At 40.0% G+C, this 15488-nt stretch overlaps 1 protein-coding gene across 3 annotated transcripts in view; it reads right to left on the reverse strand.

Annotated features, from left to right (window-relative positions):
• Nucleotides 1-15488, reverse strand: part of DNAJC6 (DnaJ (Hsp40) homolog, subfamily C, member 6) — a 146637-nt gene that overhangs the window by 18941 nt on the left and 112208 nt on the right. For all 3 annotated transcript variants that reach the window (XM_008573978.1, XM_008573977.1, XM_008573976.1), the window contains exons 12-15: nucleotides 12932-13366; nucleotides 9448-9582; nucleotides 5156-5224; nucleotides 2730-2849 (exon numbers count right to left, since the gene is read on the reverse strand). In XM_008573978.1, the coding sequence (XP_008572200.1) occupies nucleotides 2730-2849; nucleotides 5156-5224; nucleotides 9448-9582; nucleotides 12932-13366 (759 nt within the window). The remainder of the gene's footprint in view (nucleotides 1-2729; nucleotides 2850-5155; nucleotides 5225-9447; nucleotides 9583-12931; nucleotides 13367-15488) is intronic.

The raw sequence follows: 15488 nt of genomic DNA on the forward strand, positions 1-15488 counted from the left end.
CCCTATATAGGATCCAAACCCGCGGCGGGAGCGCTGCTGCGCTCCCAGCACCGCACTCTCCCAAGTGAGCCACGGGGTCAGCCCAGTTTTTGTATACTCTTAAGGGCTCCGCATGTTTCTTTCCCCAGATGAAGGCAGTCCCGTCAGCTATGTGTGTACTTTCCACCCTCAGGTGTGCTACTGTGTCTGGCAGCATAATTCCCCCTGTGGGTTGGGCCACTGGGTTGCAGGTCTGCACTCACTCACCTCTTTCCCCAGGCTCCCTGGTGACTCTCCTTCTGCCTATGCCAATGTGTGGTCAGTGGGCCACCTATAAGGTGGTGGTGGTGGCACTGAGCCACGCTTGTAGCATTAGTTGCTGTGGCAGTGGCTACTGTGGACCACTCGCTCAGCACCAGTGTCTGCAGCAGTGGCAGGGAGCACTGCTGCCAGCAAGGTCACTGGCACTTTGGTACCATCAGTCAGGCAGGTTTTGATGCTGGATTTTAAAAAGGAACTTCCTATAAAAGTCACCTTTTCAGAGAGGACATCCCTAACCACCTGTTATCTAGATAACACCCTGGCCCATCCATCATTCACCATCTCCTTCCTTTCCCTATTTTCTCCTTTTCCCTATTTTTTTTTCATAGTACTTAGCATGTGGGTTATGAGTGCAAGCTTCAGAGCTAGACTTCTTGGTGTTGAAACGTGTGAGTTGGGCATGTTACTTAACCTTTTGTGCCCATTTCCTCATCCACAAAATGAGCATTATAACAGTGCCTACTTCAAAAGATTATTAGAAAGATTAAATAAATGATATATGTAAAACACTTAAAATAGTGCCTGCCACATAGTAAAGCCCCCAATAAACATTAACTGTTATTTTTATTATTTGGCATTATATTATATATTTACTCATTTACTGTCTGCTTACCATTTTAGGATGTAAGTTCTGTTAAGACAGGAGTTTCATTTTGCTTTTTTTATTTGGTTGGTTGGTTTTTATTAAAACAGTGCTAGCACATAGAAGGCACTTAATAAATATTTGTTGGATGAATAAATGAATAAATACTTAAAAGGATGAAAAGTGAAGAAGATTTTATGCAAGTAGAATTTCACCTGATGTTACTACCTTAAAATTTGAAACTTACATTAAGATACAAAGAAGGGTAAGGAAGAGGATAACTGTTGAAATAATTTTGAGAGTTCTTAAAAGGAAAAACAAAAGTCTAAAGAGTATAGAATGGAAGTTCAAAATTCTGACACAATTACTGGCAAAAACGGCAGCCATGCTCACGTTCCCTGCAGTCAATTTGGCTCTAAATGCCTCAGGAGGGCTTTCTGAGAATGTAGACTATCAACATGGTCAGTGTAAACCTCTGTGTTAGGGCTACCCCATCCTTATTTAACAAGTCTGTACGGTACTAGAGGAGGAACAAAAAAGGAGGAAAAAAAGGTTTTAGAACAAGTAATCCAATGAATATCTCCTTGAAAAAAGGTTCCTTGGTGAAATGGGTTTGAGAACCCTGGATACTGTATCCCCATTAGCAGTAATCAAAATCCACTGAGCCCAGTGTTTCCCAAACTCACTGTTCATGGAATACTTATCTTGTAACACCTATTATTAACATATGGTGAAAAACATTCTGGAACTACTATACAGTCTATTTTCTGCAGCAGATTTTCCAAATTGTCTGGAGAGTATTGCAGCTAACGGGGAGAAGGGGAATAATGGTGTGAGGCTCTCACAAGTAACATCACAGTAAGGCTTCTGCAAGGTTGGCACCATGTGGCACAAATGTATTGGACTAGCCTCAACTCTTACCATTTCCCTACACATTACCTTTGCTGCAGGCAAACTCTGTTGTCATGTCTTCCTACAGGCTCTAGCTTTATTCATACTACTAATCTAAAATTAGGCATTAGTGCAACCAGGCACGTGCTGCTGCCATGGGGCCCGTCTGGGGTCCTGAGGCATGGAGCCAGGGACTGACCCCTCCTCCCACAACCAGGCAAGGAACACACCAAAAACACCACTTCCATGTGGGTGGCCCACCACAGCCACCACAATAGCCACAGCTGCTAAAAAAGCAGCTAGACACCACAACCACTACGCAGATGGCTAGCCAGCCGCTCAAGTACATTGACACAAGGAGAGTCACCAGCACAGACCAAAGAAGAGGATGTTTCTTTCTGCAAAGCCCATTCCAGAGTGATAGAAGAAGCATCTGCTCTATGATAATAGTGGGGGATATGAACACACCTCTCTGAGCACTAGACAGGTCATCTAGGCAAGAAATCAACAGAGTAACCATTACTGTTTCAGAAGGAGAGAAGAAATCTAGAGTTAGCAGAGGTGGGAGTGGGGAGAGAGAGGGGGATGAGGAGAGACTGAACAATAAGTACAATTTGTAATAACATATATGCTAATAATATTGATTTGATCAATGCATATCAATGTCGAACCCCCAAAATATGTATAATCAATTATGATTAATTAAAGAAAATTTTAAAAATTAAATTACACATTAGAAAAATGAATTAACAGAGATGATTCCCAAACCAATATTTGATGCCTGTTCCTTTTTATAAAAAAAGCCAATCTCAGATCTTAGGGGATATCTTAAGAATACATTCTATTTTAGGTCCCAGGCAACAAATATCAGCTTTTGATAACACTAAAGATTTAGATTTGAGGCTTTGTAGCTACAAGTAAATGTCATTTATATCATAAACTACTGAGTTTGTACCCAGTGTCCCAAGGTCGGCAAAAGGATCCAGAGTCTGGGGTTTGTTCTGATGTGTGGGAGTGCCTTGCAACGATCCTGTGGGGCTGGTGGCAGCGGACTTGCTTCCCATTCCAAACCCTCCTGAAAAGGAAATAAAATAATTGAAAATGAGTTAGTTGTCTGAGGCTGAATTGTGAAATTCAGAATTCCAGAGCTACTGCTTATTTGTCTCTAGGGCAAATTAGAACAGGGTTTGGAAATGAGTAAGAAGTTGTTTGACTCTGTTTCTCTAAATTGGGTACATGGTGGCTTGGAGTAAGGACAGGACACAGAAAAGACACATGCTGTTTCCTGGCCACACATGTGAACTATCATTTCCAGCATTTACCTCTCACATCACCTGAGTTCATTCTTTCCTATGGCATTTGAAGTCAGGCATGGATCTAAATTCTAATTCTGCTACTTTCTAACTGAGTGGCCTTGGGCATCTTGCTTAATGTCTTTAAGCTTCAACATTTTATCATTGGCTTAAAAAACAAACAAACAAACAATATGTAACTAAATATCACAGGCAACAAAAGAAAAATAGACAAATGGGACTACATCAGACTAAAAACACCTGCACAGCAAAGGAAACAATCAACAAAATAAAAAAGAAATCCTATGGAATGGGAGAAAATTTATGAACCTTATATTTCACAAGCGGTTAATATCCAGAATATATAAAGATCTCCTACAACTCAGTGATAAAGTAACAAATAACCCAATTTTAAAATGGGCAAAGGACTTGAATAGACATTTACCCAAACAGGATTTAAAAACAGCCAACAAGCATATAAAAAGATGCTCAACATAGGCTGGCCAGTTAGCTCAGCTGGTTAGAGTGCAGCCTTATAACACCAAGGTCATGGGTTCAGATCCCCAGACTGGCCAGCTGAAATAAATGCTTAAAAAAAAAAAAAAAGAAAGATGCTCAACATCACTAATTATTAGGGAAGGCAAACCAAAACCACACTGAGACATAACCTCCCTGTGAGGCTGGTGGCAGCAGACTTGCTGTTAGGATGGCCACTATCAAAAATAAATAAATAAATAAAAATAATAAGTGTTGGTGAGATGTGAGAAATTGGAACTCTTCCTTGCACACTGTTGGTAGGAATGTAAAATGGTGCAGCCACTGTAGAAAACAGTATGGAGATTGCTAAAAAATTAAAAATAAGATTGCCATATGATCCAACAATTCACTTCTGGGTATCCAAAAGAATTGAAAGCAGGATCTTGAAGAGATATTTGTACACCCATGTTCATAAGCAGTATTTATTTATTTATTTATTCACAATAGCCAAGAATTGGAAGCAACCTAAACATCCATTGACAGATGAATAGACAAAAATAAATAAATAAATAAAATTAAAATGTGATACATACATACAGTGGAATATGAAATATTCACCTTTAAAAAAGAAGGAAGTCCTATCACATGCTACAATGTGGATGAATCTCAAGGACATTATGCTAAGTGAATCAAGCCAGTCACAAAAAGACAAATTCTATACGATTCTACTTATATAAGGTATCTAAAGTAGTCAAAATTATAGAAACAGAAAGTAAAATGGTGGTTGCTAGGGGCTGGGGAGAGAGAGAGGTGGGGAGTTGTTGTTCATGGGTGTAGAGTTTTAGTCAGGCAGGATGGTTGGGGTAGGCGTGCTCATGGTGGGGATCTGTTGACAATCGTATACTATACACTTGGAAATTGTTGGGAGGGTGAATTTTATGCCATGTGAAGGTTTTTTTGCCACAATAAAAAAAAGAGGAAACAGCAACTGCTTCAGAAAGTTGCTGTGACTAACACATTGTGTGTGTGTGCTTGTATGTGTGTACACATGCATGCATTTAACTTACACAGCGTCAGGAATATAGTCACACAACACAGCTCTCAATGAATGCCACAGTAGCCATGAGAAAGAGACCTTATTTATTACAGACAAATCCAGCCCTTAAATAACTACTTTTTGAAGAAGTATTTGTTTAGCCTCTATTCTATGCCGGAAACTTTCATACAAGTTATTTCACTTAAACTTAGACAAGTATGTGGAATAAAAATTATTATCCCTACTTTACAGATAAGAAAACTGAGGCTCCGACTTGTCAAAAAATTTAAGTATCTAAGTGTTAGAGTTAGATACCCATCTAGATCTGTCTGATTTTATTGTCAAAACAGATGTTCAGCAAATCAGACTAACAAAAGTTAAATAACATATAATAAGTAGCATTATCATGTCCTCAGGTACTTTGGGAAAGCTCCTTCAGAATATGAGTCTTTAAGGAAAAATCAACAGAAATTACCTGGGTGGCCTATAACACTGTCAGTATACACTTCATCTTGGGTGAAGAATTTTGCTTCAGCAATTGGTTAAATGTGTATAAAATGACCTGCTGACTTTTACCTGGTTTAGTATGCCAGTCCCAACTTCCTGAAACATCTGGCTGAATGTTCACAGCAGGTGTACTAGAAGCTGCAAGTGGGGAGAAGACAAAGAATGAGAACAAGACAGCTCAGAGTTCACTTTTCTGAGTTCACACAGGATAACGCCATCCCTTTCCTGAAGCCTGCCTGGCCTCCCAAGGTCTCAAGGGATTCATTCCTCCTTCTGAGCTCTCTCCTCATGTGGCAACACTTGGTATTTCTGCCTTCACCTATGACCGCTCATATGAGGCTGGCAGAAACAATGTATTATTTGTCTCCATTCCTTCTTTGGCTTACCTTTGTTCTGCCTCCATAATATCAGACTGAATTATAATTGTGCACGTGTCCCTTCATTAAATTGTGAGTCCCTTAAAGGAAAGATCTATCTGACTCATCTTTGTGTGTCCCACCTTTATATTCAACACAGAGTCAGTAGGCAATAAGAAAAGAAAGGAAAAACCTCTTAAACACAAGATCCACTTAGAACTGAAATTTTGTTTTCTCTTCTGCTGTGACATGAATGGAGAATGATGAGTCATTCAGAACATGCATGGAGCACTGACTGTATACCATCCACTATGCTGGTGTCAGAGATGTGTCCACTGTCACTCAAAATAAACTCATAACAGCTTCAGAATAGATCATCCTGACCCCTCAAAATTCCAAACATATAATTTAGAAGAAATGTTCAGCTGAAGAGAATCAGGTGTATTAGAGGAAGACAGATTAGCCGTAAGTTTTTTCTGCATCTATGAAATCTGCATAAGAAATAGAATGTCATAAGAAAGAATTTTTCTTTCTAAAGCACCTCTAGGTTTTACCCATAAAAATCAATGAGTAAAATGCAAATAATGTACTAAACTGACATTACAAGTAGGATTTGAAACACACACACCACACACCCCACCAGAAGAATCATCAAGACACCAAGATTAGCATTCCAAAATTGTTTTGTTCACTTAGTAACAACCACGACATCTTGTACCTTCCCATCATTGAGTTAAAAAGAACATGCCATTATCAGCAATAACAGTTCTCGCTTTTCTATTCCTCCCTTCTCTTTTTCCATGGTAACTTATAAAAACTGAGGTGGAAATTAGACAGTTTCACTAACATTTGCTTTCTGATTTCTTTTGAACTCTGATTTTAGTCTTATATCCAACTAGTATGTAGAACTAGGCATTAGAACTTCAACCTTCTTACCAATCAAACCCACAAATCCTTATGACAACCTACTGTATGCAAGGCACCATGCCAGGGAACACAGCACTAAAAGACACACTGCTTATCTCAAGAAACTTAAAATCTGTTGGAGAGATCGGAGCATACAAATGAAAAAGTAATTATCTAATATTTTTAGTCTCTATTATTGTCTTTTATTGTTGTTGTTTACTTGTTCTTCCAACACCATGTCCCACATGATTATTCTCTTCAGAATAGATGTTCAATAAATATTTGTTGAACTCAAAAGTGGTATTTCTTGATTTTCCAAAGAGACTGGCAATGACTTGTAGAAACCTTTGGGAAGCACCCCCAAGAATTTGGATGTGGGCAGTCTTACCTTCCAAAGTTGACATCTGGGTCTCACCTCTATTCTATCCTATATAAAAATAATGCAACTGGCTCACTAACAATGGAGTGATAACTGCTTTCTCAGCTAGGATTGTGAAAATTCTCTTCTCTCACTGGCATGATACACACCAAAATGAGAAACACAGCCACAAAACAAAGGAGTGCTAACTGGCCTAAACTGGATGATAAACAATGTGTTCTAACCAGCTCACCAAAAACAAGAGAATTGGATCCAGAACTGCCGTGCTGAAGTACAAACATCCAAGTACAAACATCCATGGGACATGAAAGGTAGTACTCTTACCAAAACAATAAATTCAAAGTACTAAAGTCAGGAAAATGTATAACCTTATAGACACTATCACTATGCATCAAAGAAACTTTGATAGGAAAAAAAATGAGTTAATTCATTTTATATTTCTATATTAGATAGAAAGATAGATAGATAGTACCTACTGTGTGCCAGTAATTCTTCCAGGCACTAGGAATGCATTAACAAAAGAAACAAACAAAAATCCCTGCCTTTGTGGAACTCATGTTCTAGTGAGGAGAAACAGACAACCAAAAAATTAACACAACACATAAGTAAATCATTCCATATATTGTAAGTTAAACAGATACAATGACAAGGAAAATGTAGAGTAGGGGCAGAGGATGAGTTGTGATTTGCAATGAAGCAGAGTAGACCCCACAGAGAAGGTGACATTTGAGCAAATTCTCAAAGGAGGTGAAGGAGTTAGCCATGCAGACATCTGAGGATGAGTATTTGAGGTGGAGTATCAGCCAGAGCAACAGCAAAGAGGCCAGTATGGCAGGAAAGGAGAGAGCAGGGGAGGAAAAGCAGGACATGAGGTCACCCGCCCTGGGATGGACTAGGGCACTGTGGGGACTTTGGCTTCATGCCAAGTGAAAGAGGGAGCTATTTGAGCACAGCAATAACATGACTCACATTTTAAATGAGTGAGTAAAAACAACAATTTTAACCTACATTCCTGCATCCTTCCTTCCCTGGGTAATCAACATCCAATCAGGTGACTCTCTGAGGTGGGCACTACTCATGGACGAGTGGTGAATTTCTTATACATTGTCAAATAGTTTAAGATTAAAGACCAATGGATAATCACCCATAAAGGTTGCTCCTGGACTGATTTCTCAAGTCAAGCTGATGACTGGACTGCATTCTCTGGGCAAGTTCAGGGTGCCTTCAACAATACATTCCCTTCTAGATTGAGGCCAATAATGTTTAATAGCATTCAAAATCAAGAATGAGCTACAGGGCCGGCCCGGTGGCGCACTGGATAGTGCGCCGCTTGGGAAGCGCGGCGGCGCTCCCGCCCGAGGGTTCGGATCCCACATGCAGACCGGTTCCCGCTCACTGGCTGAGCGAGGCGCGGGAGCAACACCAAGGGTTGCAATCCCGTTGCCGGTCCCCGGTCCGGTACGGGGGCAACACTGAGGGTTGCGATCCGTTGCTGGACATGGAAAAAGACAAAAAGACAAAAAACAAAAAAGAATGAGCTACAAATCATTTGTCCTTCACTAAAGAGCTTCAGCTTTAATCAGTGTTATCTAAGTGATACATTGTTGCACTTACAAATGGTTATGATTTCTATTTTTTTTACACAACCTAAATCTCTAATATAGAAAGATAAAGTGGTCCACATATGTCAATTTAAGTTTTCTGGTAGTCACATTTTATTTTATTTATTTATTTATTTATTTTCCCTTTTTGTCTTTTTTCTTGACCGGCAACGGATTGCAACCCTCAGTGTCGCGCCCGTACCGGACCGGGACTGGCTACGGGATCGCAACCCTCGGTGTTGCTCCCGCACCTCGCTTAGCCAGTGAGCGGCTTGTCTGTATGTGGGATCCCAACCCTCGGCGGGAGCGCCTCCACGCTTCCCAAGCGGCGCACTATAGCAGTGCGCCACCGGGCCGGCCCTGGTAGTCACATTTTAAAAAGTAAAAAGATATCAGTAAAATTAAATTTAATAATTTAATAATATATTTGTTCAATACAAAATATTCAAAATATTATTTTAACAAGTAATCAATATAAAAAATATGAACAAGATATTTTATATTCTTTTGTTGTACTAAGTTTTGAGATCTAGCATGTATTTTGTACTTACAGCACATCTCAGACTAGCTACATTTCAAGTGCTCAATAGCCACATGTGACTAGTGACTATCATATTAGACAGAATAGCTTTAATATATCAGGGTGGTAAATCCTAAACTTTGTTCTGTGAGATACTAATCTCATGGAATGCTAATATCATATTTTGTTAATTTAAGGCTCATATTTTTCCACATTTCAAAGATTTCTCCTGCCAGGATGCATCTTCCAATCAGTTAAAAAGTGGCAGCATTTTTTTTCTTGTTGGTACAAAAAATAATCATACACTTTATAATCGATGGTATCTGATGATTCTGTGCATGTAGCTCTAATGCAAAAAAGAGTTCTACAGTCAAATAAGTTTCAGGAAAGCTGAGTAAAACAAAGCTAAGCAGGCTTTTTTCCTGTAAGACATCCAGAGCTTTTGGTATGTTAATGTGAATTGTTAATTTCCAAAAGAGAGATGCATTATATAGCTTTTTCCAAAAAAAACACCCACAGGATGCTTTTAAATCTGAGCACCTACTGACATCTTGCAGAAAACTATGCTCTACTGAACACAATATAAAATCCTCTCTTACCATGCACTGTTGGTGAAGGACTTCTCGTAGGCTGAAGAAAGGGGTCACTGGAAGCATTGGATGTGTTCAGAAAAGAACCGAGCAAATCCTGACCTGATGGTTTAGAAGGGGCTCCAAATGGGTCAAAGGTAGCACCTAGAAATCAATGGGAATAATGTATTCTTTGTCCTATGAGTTCATTTATTCAAGAAATATCAAACAATTGTCACTATTATCTGGGCCTAGGCCAAATATTTGAAAAATCAGGATAATGCGGCCCATCCTATCTTCAAAACTTGTTCCAGGGCTAACAATGAACCCCAAAGATTTCTACCATACAAGAATAATCCCATCTTTGTAGGAGTCTGGGTTTATCTATTGGATGAACCATAAAGACTGTAAATGAAGGCTCCCTTGGCCTTTGGACATCTTAATAACATGAAATAAGTCAACTAAGCTTAGAGACCAGCTGAGAAAACAAAGTCAACACAAATGAATCAATGAGTGGCAAAACCATGCATGGACCGCAGGAAGTGCTCAGTGAATGAATTATGCTCACACTGAATGAATTAGTAGACAATTACCAGGCCAGGGAGGAGGGGAGCTCAGTTATTAAAATGAACAGTAGAAAAACCACACTGACCAGGTTTAGTCTAGTCTAGTTTTTTAGTGGTCTCTGGCTCACTTGAAAGTTTTAAAGATAATAATATGAGAGTAGTGATGAAAATGGAACTCTCTTCGGGCCGGCCCGGTGGCGCACTGGATAGTGCGCCGCTTGGGAAGTGCGGCGGCGCTCCCGCCCGAGGGTTCGGATCCCACATACGGACCGGTTCCCGCTCACTGGCTGAGCGAGGTGCAGGAAGCAACACCGAGGGTTGCGATCCCGTTGCCGGTCCCCGGTCCGGTACGGGGGCAACACTGAGGGTTGCGATCCGTTGCCGGACACGGAAAAAGACAAAAAGACAAAAAAAAAAAAAAAAAGATGAGAAAACTGAGGACCTGACAGCTTAAATAATTTGCCTTAGATCACATAACTATTTTTTTTGTTTTTGTTTTTTTCCCTCAGAGAGTATGTCTCCATATTATACTCTTTTAATCACTATACTATAAAACCCTAGTACATTGTAGATATATAGATGCTCAGAACAGTGGTAGCTATTATCCTTATTGTTATTCTATATCACATACTTAATTTCAGATTTGTTTATGCACAGAAATTTGGAGTAAATGTTTCCAAAACCCGACTGATAGAACCAGCTGCAGATTTAACCAGCTGCAGATTTAGCAATGTGAGGAAAAGTTTGTGAGTGAACTAAGAAGACTAGAGGAAGATGGAAAGCTAAGACTGCCAGCAATAATGCAACAACAACTAATATTGTATCATTTTTTAGGGTTCACATTGTCGTTATAAAGAATACCTCAGTTGATCCTCAATATCTGCCTGCCACACAGAAGTGCAATCTTCACTCTAGTGATGATGAGACTGAGGCTCAGAAAGCTAAGTTTCTTGTGCAAGGTCAAGTAAATAAGAGGGCTCAAGTCTTCTGAATCTAAATTCCAGGAATTTCCCAAAGGCATCTCACATTCCTTACACTCATGAAATAAATGTGATGAAAACCACACAGAACTGCACGTGTATAATTGGCCTTTAATTCCTCATTATTGAGCAAGACACAAAATTCCTTTTAGCTCCTCATAGTGAGATGTCACTTACTAATCTATAAATATCAAGCTAATGGGCTGTTTGCTTCCTGGAATAGGATTGACCCATTCTAGGAATAGACAACTAGAATAAAACAAGTTAACAAACCCCATTCTCACAACTGAGATAGGATATATGGTTCAACAAGTTTTCAGGTCTGACTTCATTGGCATAATGCTCCCCTAACATCTGCTGGGCAGCAGATTCGCCTCGATTGTGTAGCAGCAGGTGCTCGCTCTGTGTCAGGCACTCTGCTGCATGGTGTATATCCCTTACGTCATTTAATACTCACAAAACCTTATCCCTTCTATAAAATGAGGACACTGATATTTATAGGGTAACTATAAGAGGACACTGGGATAGTCCTTTTACATCTAGTTTGAAACCAACCAGTGTGGATGCCAAAATATTCTCATCATTACTTGGTACATTTTTATTATCGCTTTTATGTTAAATTAGAGGCTTTCTCCAATAGCTGAAAGTGAACTGCCAAACACCACGAGACAAGAGCTGAAAATTTAATCTTTATAACAATGTCAATAGGTAAGTATTATCCCCATTTTATAAACAGGAAGGTTAATATTTTTTAATATGGCTACACAGATAGTTCAGTATTGGTGCTGGGATTCAAATCCAGGGCTTCAACTCTAGACCTGGTGTTTTTCTACTTCCTCTTGGGGGACAGAATACGTACCTGAGTTCTAGACCTGAGTTTGCCACTAATCAGCTGGGTATCCTCAGACAAGCCAATCAACATATCCAGGCCTCAGTTTCATTGTCTATAACAGGAGTGCCTCCAGATGAACTACTGTAAATCAAGACCAGCCCGCAGCCTTCTGAGAAGTAAAGAACAAGCTCGGGGGGGTGGGGGGGGAGTTCCTACAGAATGCTATAGGCCTGGAGAATCGAGACATTTCTCTTCACCCTTCCTAATGTGATGTCATCTTGGTTAATGGCAATAGTAACAAGGGGCAGCTGATTTGAGTTGGTTCTTCAGAAGCTATAATGGATCTCTGCTTACCCAACTACACTGTTTTGCAAATGTCAAAAAATTGTGGATGACCAGTCACAGGAAGGGTTGGGTCCGTGGCAATAAGCAGAGTGAAACTAACTGAGCCTCGTGAGACTCACACTCCCTACCTGGTACCAACTTCTCTGTTCTGTCAGCTGTGCTGCTGGCTTGAGTCCCTTACATGTATTTTGGAGTAACCACACACTTCTCTGCATAGTCAAAGACTATTCAGAAAACTACAGTTCCAAAAAGGCATTATAAGAAAACTGAGGGAAAGCTCTGGAGTCAAATGACCTAGTTTTGGACCCTGGCCCCATCAATTACTACCTGTATAAACTTAAGCTACTAATTTATTTCTAAGCCTCCATTTCCTCAACTATAAAATGGAGATTATAACAGCACCTATTTAGTGAGTTTATGTGAGAATTAAATCATGTTTAGTATTAAATTCCATGGCTGGCAAATTGTAAGTACCCCACAAATACTAGCTGTTATTATTAATAATAATCCATCAATATACATCTCCAAGTAGAAGTAACTAAAGCAGGTCAGGGGTTGAAGTCCTGAAAGCTAAAATTAAAAAGTTAGAGTCTAGAGCTCAAGTATCCACTCTTACAGTGCCTTACTGTCTTACCAAAATAGACAGTATTTCTATTTTCTTTTGTGTTTACTATTAAAATGAAGGGACTTTTAGGGAAATCAGGAAAGTCTAGCTTATTAGGAAAGTTCAATTCTACTTCCTTGGCCCAAAGAAAAACTGAGAGGTACAAAGCAAAAATGGAAAAAATTACCTTCTCCCACTCTTAGGGTTGGAGACGCGGAGGTGGAGGTGGCAGAACGGCGTGGTGTTGACTGGGTGGACGCAGGCCCACTAGGATGAAACACGTCTTCCACCCCTGCCTGTCCAGCCTGGGCAGGACCAGCTGCACCTCCACCCCCAAACAGGTCACTCAGTAGTTCAGAATTGCTGGGAGGAGCCGCCGGTGGAGAGAAGTTCTTACTCTCTGCAGTCCCTTCTAGGCCCAGAAGGTCCACGTCCTCAGGGGGTGGAGGGGCAGCTGGCTCCTGCTGCTTTTTGCTGGGCTTCTTGGCTCCATGATGTTTGTCACCGTTGGCATTGCCATGCGGACTGGAAAGGGTCAGAAGCTCATCGTCTGATTGCTCACTTTCCTGATTCACCAGAGCAGCGTGGTCCTCCTCACAGAATGATTTCTCTGATTTCTGATCTAAAGAAGGCCAGTATGTCAATAAATGGTTAGTGACTGACCACAGCACTGTTGCTTGTTGTTATATGCAAGTAATTCCAGAAAGAGAGAAGAACTCAGCCCTGAGCAAACAGAGCTTTCAGACCATTACCACGGAAAACTTCATGTTTTTCACAATATATTCAATTACCATTTGTTGAGAATCTGAGAGGCAGTGTCGCACCAGGTAAAGAGCAGTAATTCTGGAGCCAGACAGCCTGGGATTGAATCCAGCTCAACTGCTTACTGGCTCTGTGACGCTGGGCAAGCCACTTTACTTCTCTGTGCCTTGATTTCATCCTCAGCAAAATGAAGGCAATAAATAGTACCTAACTCACAGGCTACTGAAACAGTTATGTGAGATGATATTATAAAGGGCTCAGATCAATAGTAAGTAGTACCTAAGTGTTGATTGCTGTTATTTTTTAGACACTATGTTAGCTACTTTGGAAAAAAAAGAAAAACATTATTTGCCAGTCCTTTGCTGGCACTTCTCACTGTCTTTTACTCCTCCATGTTGCTGGCAGCCAAAAGCAAAGCCTTTCTCACATGGTCTGAAGCAGAAGTAAATCACATATCTAATAAGTGGACAGAATGGCTCTGCTTTACATCGTCCTTACACCAACCTAAAAGGAGATACTTTCAGCATAAAATGGGCAGAAGGAAAGAGGCCTCTTCTGAGGAAGGAATGACTTTCCAGCCCCTCCTTGACACAGATCTTCCCACAGAAATTTGCTCTATTGGAGCCTGTTAGATCCACATTCCAAATCAAGTACAGATCCATATCCCTCATTCCCAATTACGAAATGCAAAAAGCTATGAAAAGGAAAAGGCTTTCCTAAGTTTGGCATAAACTCAGTTGTCAGGAAATTGACCAGAATGGATAGGAAAGATTTATAGTCTTCATTTATCTCACCCACGGTTATTATTTATATGTTTTACTGCATAAATATTAACATGTTTGATTACAGGTTGTTGTCTGAGATGGGCATGTTAATATACAGTTTATGCTCTGTATTACCTTTCTAAAATCCAAAACATTCGCATTCATAAACACATCTGGCTCTGAGAGGTTCAGATAAGAGATTGTATATCTGTGCTAAAACTTATTTCATAGTCTACAGGAATTATTTCTAAATCATTTAACTAAAATGACAATGGAGTGGTAAGAGTGAGATTTTATTAAAAGCCCTAACTGTGAGGAAGGTAAGAGGTAAGGAAAGCAAAGAGAAGTCCACCCGCTGTTTAGATTTCACTGAGTTTTCCAAGTTTGAGATGTTGTTGGTCCCCATTCCTCGAAAGAAAATAGTAAGCCTTTCAATTCAAAGGAATTCTACAAACAATTTTCACAAATAATAGTAATAATTCACAAATAATAATTCACCAAACACTGAAAACTTCTGTAGGCAACAGGAATACTCTTATACTCACACATCAGAGGAAGGTCAATCAAGAGAAGTTTAACTAGACCATCCCCAAAGCCAGTTTCCTAACCCTTTCATATAGAAAACCCCAGCTATTCAATTCTACACAGAACCTTGCAGTCAACCTCAGCCAACTCTAAAGCAAGGATGGCCAATGAGTACTGCTTAGGATGTCAGTGCCAGTCTACTTATGACAGCAGTCAGAGGTGTTATGTTGAGAAGGATTCTGAAAACATCTCCAGGTCTGGGAGAAAAGAGCACAGTGACTGAGCCCCAATTTCTGCCATGGTTGTTAAAGCAAGTGGCAGAGATATCTAGGTCAAGTATGTGCCTTTCCTGTACCAGGGTAAGTACAGTTCTGCTCTGCTAGTGGTTATAACACTGTATTGGAAATGCCTGATTTTACATTTTTAGAATATTTAGTTGAGGGCAGAAGATAGAGTCCTTTGTTAATCTCTTTGTGCTATCAGCAGCCTAAAAAGGGGGATCCTAGAAAACATCACACTTATTCATCAATCCAGGAAAGAAGTGACCCAAAACACATCTTAGAAAAGGTGGAATTCAGCTTAAAATGGCCTTTTGCATCAGTCTAAAAGCATCCATAGAGCCGAAAGTAGGAAAGTTACCTGATTCGAAACAGTAATGAGTGGGAAGAGCATGAAATAGGGAGGAACTTGGAT

The sequence above is a fragment of the Galeopterus variegatus genome, unplaced genomic scaffold, assembly GCF_000696425.1.
Source record: "Galeopterus variegatus unplaced genomic scaffold, G_variegatus-3.0.2 Scaffold979, whole genome shotgun sequence".
NCBI lineage: Eukaryota > Metazoa > Chordata > Mammalia > Dermoptera > Cynocephalidae > Galeopterus > Galeopterus variegatus.